Source organism: Meleagris gallopavo, chromosome 23, assembly GCF_000146605.3.
Source record: "Meleagris gallopavo isolate NT-WF06-2002-E0010 breed Aviagen turkey brand Nicholas breeding stock chromosome 23, Turkey_5.1, whole genome shotgun sequence".
NCBI lineage: Eukaryota > Metazoa > Chordata > Aves > Galliformes > Phasianidae > Meleagris > Meleagris gallopavo.
Genome location: NC_015033.2, coordinates 3,511,244 through 3,516,699, shown reverse-complemented (window position 1 = coordinate 3,516,699; position 5,456 = coordinate 3,511,244). Strand labels below are relative to the sequence as shown.

At 40.6% G+C, this 5,456-nt stretch overlaps 1 protein-coding gene across 4 annotated transcripts; it reads right to left on the bottom strand.

Annotated features, from left to right (window-relative positions):
• Positions 1 to 5,456, bottom strand: FAAP20 (FA core complex associated protein 20). 4 transcript variants are annotated; one of them, XR_002121368.2, is made up of 4 exons: positions 5,355 to 5,456; positions 3,727 to 3,874; positions 2,507 to 3,163; positions 1 to 2,039 (listed from the first exon to the last, which is right to left on the bottom strand). XR_002121368.2 is itself a non-coding variant. In XM_010722826.2 (4 exons), the coding sequence occupies exons 1-4, from the start codon at positions 5,426 to 5,428 to the stop codon at positions 1,967 to 1,969; spliced, it is 957 nt and encodes a 318-aa protein (XP_010721128.1). In that variant the 5' UTR covers positions 5,429 to 5,450; the 3' UTR covers positions 1 to 1,966. The 4 variants fall into 4 exon arrangements, 3 of the variants coding, with proteins under 3 accessions (XP_010721128.1, XP_010721130.1, XP_010721129.1); XM_010722826.2 differs by having other exon boundaries at positions 2,507 to 3,168; positions 5,355 to 5,450; XM_010722828.2 differs by having other exon boundaries at positions 2,507 to 3,129; positions 5,355 to 5,450.

Below are 5,456 nucleotides of genomic sequence, written 5' to 3'. Positions count from 1 at the left end.
TTTTTTAATTGAGAAGAACAAAGCATACCCAAGAACTTGGGTACACAACAGTAACTGTCAAACCCCTTCTTGTAGAAACTGGGGGGTGGGGTATGGGACAGGGAAGTTGGGGACAGGTGTGCGTTCCATCCAGGTCAGTTACCAGCTTGGAAAGCTCTGTCACTATGTATGGGAATTCGTGTGCATTGCTATCTGAAATGTCAGATGCTTGTGAGGACTCACCTGCCTCTACAAGTAACAACGTGAGGCACTATTTCTTTTTGCTGGGTTTTTGGTTAACTGTATTGTGTGGGTTGTAAATACAAAACTGGAAATATTGAGAAACCCTGTGCCATGTCATCTCGCCTAATTTGGTGTAAATTGCAGGACAAAATGCAACACTCACTTTATTTGTATTAACATCTGGTTTTCTCAGGGTACAGCATTGCATTAGGTGCTGAACATGACATCTTTTGGATTCACATCCAAATCATGAGGTGCTAGGATGAGACTGCCAAAACATTATTTAAAACTTTCAATTAATCATTGATTAACAGTCAACATTTTGTATCCCTTCATTAGCAACAATTATGCAGATGTGTGGTTTAGTTCTATTAATCCCATTCAGATCTAAGTTGTGGGTTTCTCTCCGTTGGACTGTAGCTTTTTATACTGAGCAAGATGTGTTTTAATCAGCACTAAATAATTTAACCAGTAAGAAATACTTGCCTCAAATGCCTGGATTTTAATTACTTTACCTAGTAAAGGAAATATTTTACCTTTTAAATCTGTCACTTTAAAATTATTTTTTCCTTCGCCTTGTCAACTGCTTTGTTTACCCTGAAAACTTTTTGTTTCAATTCCCCTGGTTAAACAGCTGATCAATAGCTACACTAGTGACTGCAGGCAGCTCATGAAAGGAAACGGGGCAGATTAAGCTGTCCTCTGATGTGCTGAGGCATAGAACTTGAAAGATTATAAATGTGATTTGTTGTTTTTTGTTTTTAACCGTGTTCCTGGGTGGCCAGAACATTTTTGGGAGGGAGGGAAGGCAGAACAGAGATGTATCTGCTGAACAAACATTGTAAAGAATACTTGACTTATTTAAAAACGTACAGGCATTTACAATGTTGCTGTGTTGCCAAATAGTTTGCTGGATACAAGTTTGGTTGCTCATGTGCAAGTGTGTGAATAATGTTCTGTTCATAATGAGGGGGAAATTTTTTATATGAAGTACTTGTTTTATAAATAAAAGAAAATGAAGGATGTAATTAAATGTGTGGTTTAAAAAAAAATCCTAATATATTGCAAATGGATCTGGTTATGATATATAGTTGTCTTATTTGAAATAGTAAATGAAAATTCTAGCTAATATAATGATTGTAAAACAGTAAATATGTTCTTGTAGTTTTGTATAATTAATTAGTTGGGATCTTTGACCAGTTTTATTTGTGCAGAAGATGGTATACTAATCCATAACAGCTAAGATCATTTATATTCTTGCACATCTATTAAAGACTTTAATGAAAAAGTTAATTGTTATTATTTATCAGTAAACTGAGATATGTCCAACTTGCACTTTTTAAAGCGACCTTATTGTAAATTAAAAAACCTACAGAATTATGCCTGTACTTCAATACTGTAGTCTGTTTATTCAATGGACTTGGCTCGCATCTGAACTGCTGGCTCTTGAAGTCCAGAAGAAAGGTTTGCTGAGACAAAACTTCAGATACTGGTTTGTTGTGCTCTTTTTCACATTCTGTGAAGGCAGTTGTACGTGCTTGTCTCAGCTATTTTGGTTACATACGAGAAGATTTAAAATGATCCCAAACAACAGGCAGGTGGCACTTGACCTTATTTCTCAGTTCCTGATCTACAGTATTTCAGGAAGTTTGAGACTAGGACATGTTTCCTTGACACATCTTTCCTTTTCCTTTGAGAAAGGTTCATACTCAACTTTGTCCCTTTGCTCTTCATTATTCTGGATTTACCACATGATATCATCTGTGCTTTCAGATAAACATCTAGCAAGATGGCCATCAATATCCATTTGTGACAGCCTGCAAATAAAAAGAACTCGGTGAGATACAAATAATTCAATTTATGCCACTCCTCCCCCCTCCTCTCAATTCCTGTAAAATCTTGTTGGTGAAGCCATTCTTTTGTCTCATTCAGCCTTCCAGAGAAGGAAAGTATTTGGCAGACATATCCTGCAGTGTTTGAGGACCTGTTCAGAGCCATATTAGTTTTCAGCAATTGCAAAAGCCTAAATGCTTTTGTGTAAGTGGTGTAATTTCAAGAGAAAACATAACTCACATTGTACAGTAAATTGTAGAGTAGGTGCTAAATTGCTGGAAGCGAGATTTTTTAATAGAGGTAGTTAGAGAGTAACGGAGGGCTGAATTCTGCCATTAAAGAGCCAAGTAAAAATGTTGCCTACTTTATTTTCATAACATCACATAGAATGTAGCCAGAAGTATTGCTTTTTGTATAGTTGGAAGACAGTACAAAGAAATAGGAGACTTACATTTGACTGAAACGAATCAGACACATTGGGCAGCTGTCAAGAGTTGAAGATCCTTCACTCTGATGTCCAGAATTCTCCTTGCAGCTCTCATTTCCAGCCATGCTCACCAGTGGAGGTTTGCTTTCTGCAGGCATGCTTCTGGTCTCACCAAGTGAAATTCTGCTTTCATGCATTTGTGCTTGAAGCTCTTTTTTCTCTTGTGTTCTGTTCTCCTTGCTGTTCTGCGCAGTCCCTCTGCAATGCTGTTGAACACTTGGAGCTTTTACAGTTTTTTGTGACGATGCCAGGTAGCATGTAGAAGTTTTATGCTGAGTGTCTTTAAATGGCTTGAGATCTACATCTGCCTTGGAAAAACCTCCCGTGTCTTCCTCTGCCATGTTTTTTGGATCTCTATTAGTTTTACAGCATCTTTGCTCAGATGTAGAAGATAAACTTTTCAGTTCATCTGCTTGGTCCCATTCTTCATGTAAGTGATCCGTTTGTGTTTCTATTAGCTGAGGGGAGCTAAAATCTTCTGGTTTAAAATTTTGTTCTGTGTGAAAGGATGGGAATGATGTCCAGTGGAAGTCTTTCATTCCAATTTTGAAAACTTCTTGGTTTTGTAGACTCTCTTCCTCAGAGCTCTGTGACATACGCACAATGTCTTCAGAACAAATCCTACACTAAAAATAAAGCTGGACATACTACAAAGACAGAAAACTAAACTACATTGGAAGCTATGTGCATCTTATTTACATCTATCTCCAGCACTTGCAAACCAATTAGCAACTTCCTAGAAGTGTCTTAACATTTCTAAATAATTCCCACGGATTGAACACAAACAGGATATTCTTCTTCTATGTCCCACAGAAAATACCTGCTGTTGCTTAGGGGGAGAGAAAAGATCTGCTTTACAAATGCAGTGTCTTGTATTTTGAGATTCTATCCAGTAATAGAGTAGTGTAAAACCTGACACTGTGTAATTAGTCTACTACCACTTACTTTTTCCAATTCCCTTCCTTTAGGGACTTGCTGGTACTTATGCCTGCACAGAGAACCTCTTTGCAGGAAAACGTGAATTGTCCTTACATTCCCTGCAATGTATGTAGAGAGTAAAGAGCTGCAAATCATCTATTTAAAAGTTATTTCAGAGCGTTGTCTCTGATACCCTCATTCAGACTGTCAGTACTGTAAACATGGCACAAAGTAAAGACAAACAGGATACAACGCGCTTCCTTTACCTTTCTGAAGAACTCTGGAAAATTGGGTACTGTTTGCCAACTTGTGCATTGTAAATCTTGACTGATGTTCCTCAGTAGCAGGCTCCATGTTTTTTCACACTCATTTAAATCATTTTTTTCAAACCAGGAACTTCTGTCAGTCGACGCTCTGAAAAGCAAGGGTGTTCCAGTAGTTGGGGTGGGGAAGGAGGGGAAAAAAATACTTTACATAGCTATTATTCTGCCTCTTAATTCATCTAGCGTAGTGCTGAGGTTTCCTAAACCATTTGTGTTCTTAGCTGTTCCTTGCTTTAGCAAGAGATGTTTTAAAATCAAATGTCTGGTAGCTGATGGTGTATTAACCTATTTCAGCCCAACACAATGGCTAAGCATGCTGACCTCTTCTGTTCCTGGCTAAGCACAAGGTAGGGGTTTTATGATTGCAAACTGGCATGCCTCTTCCATTTGCACTACACAGAATTCCCTTCTTACCTATTTTCTGTTGATAAAGTAGCACTATGTGCTGAAGGTAGTATTATATTTGACAATTTTGGCATATAAAACCACAGAGAGGCACTTAAAAGCTATTTGTCAGTAGGAATAAGTACACTAATGCAGACTTCTCAGAGTTTAAAAAAGGTGAGACTCCCTGTGGAGGAAAAAAAGTTCAGCTGTTTATTGTACCACTTGTTTATCAAGGGAACCTTTGTCTAGCCTACAGCAAGCTTCTTCTAGAACAAAGAAAAATTATTTTGTCTGTAAGCTCATTTTGCAGTCTAACCTTGTTTTCCAAATCATCCAGTAAAACCATTACCTTCTACTTGTAACAAATGAGATATAGGCACTTATTCTTGTCTTCATTTCTGAGTGGTACAGTGAAGTGTAGCCACTGTTTTCTTCTCAAAGACCAAACGTGGCACCTGCTGAGCACAGAATCATTGTGTGCATTGAGAAAGGCAACGCTTCCTGTGTGTGCTCGGCTGCTCCCACGTGGCAATCTGAAATTACTGATTAGCTTTCTAAACAACTCTATCTAATCCTTCCTAGGAAGGCATTAGAAAGGATTAACCATAAAGTAAGCATAATAAGGGTTTTATGCGTGCAGGGTTGTATCGAGCCAATTGGAAGAGGAAGGATTGTCAATGAGAATTGTGCTCTGCTGTTCTCACTTCTGGCTGAAGCGTTTTCTGGGCTGGCAGCCCTGAGGCGATGCTGAACGATGAGGACGATTCTCAGGAACACCTGAGGAGGTTTTGGAAGGGCCACCTCTGACCGCAGGATCTCCTTTCCTCCATCCTCCCTTACCCCAAGGCTGGAAAAGAGAACTCTTTCTGCTCTGAAGAAAGCCAGCTTCATTTTCACACATCAGCTTTCCTCACCAGTCTCATCCCGCGGTGGCAAAGGCAGAAGGCGCAGGGCCCGGCGCACCGTAAAGTGCGGTGCATTTCAAGTTTTAATAAGACCTCTTGTGCTTTATGAAGGGACTTTAAACACAACCACACAACGTGCTGGAGACGCAACGGCGCCCGAGGCGCTGCCCGCGGCCGCGTGAGGCGGTGCTGCCGCTCCCGCCCTTCGTGAAGGGGGGAAACGCCTCCCCGCGCCAGGCCCCTTTTCGCGGAGCCCTTCCCCGCCCTGCCCGCACTCACTGGCGCTCCCGGCCGCAGGCTGTCGGCGCCTTCCTGGGCTTGAGGCGCAGCTTGGCGGCTCCTTCCTCAGCCATGGCAGCGGCACGCGCGGGGACGGTTGAG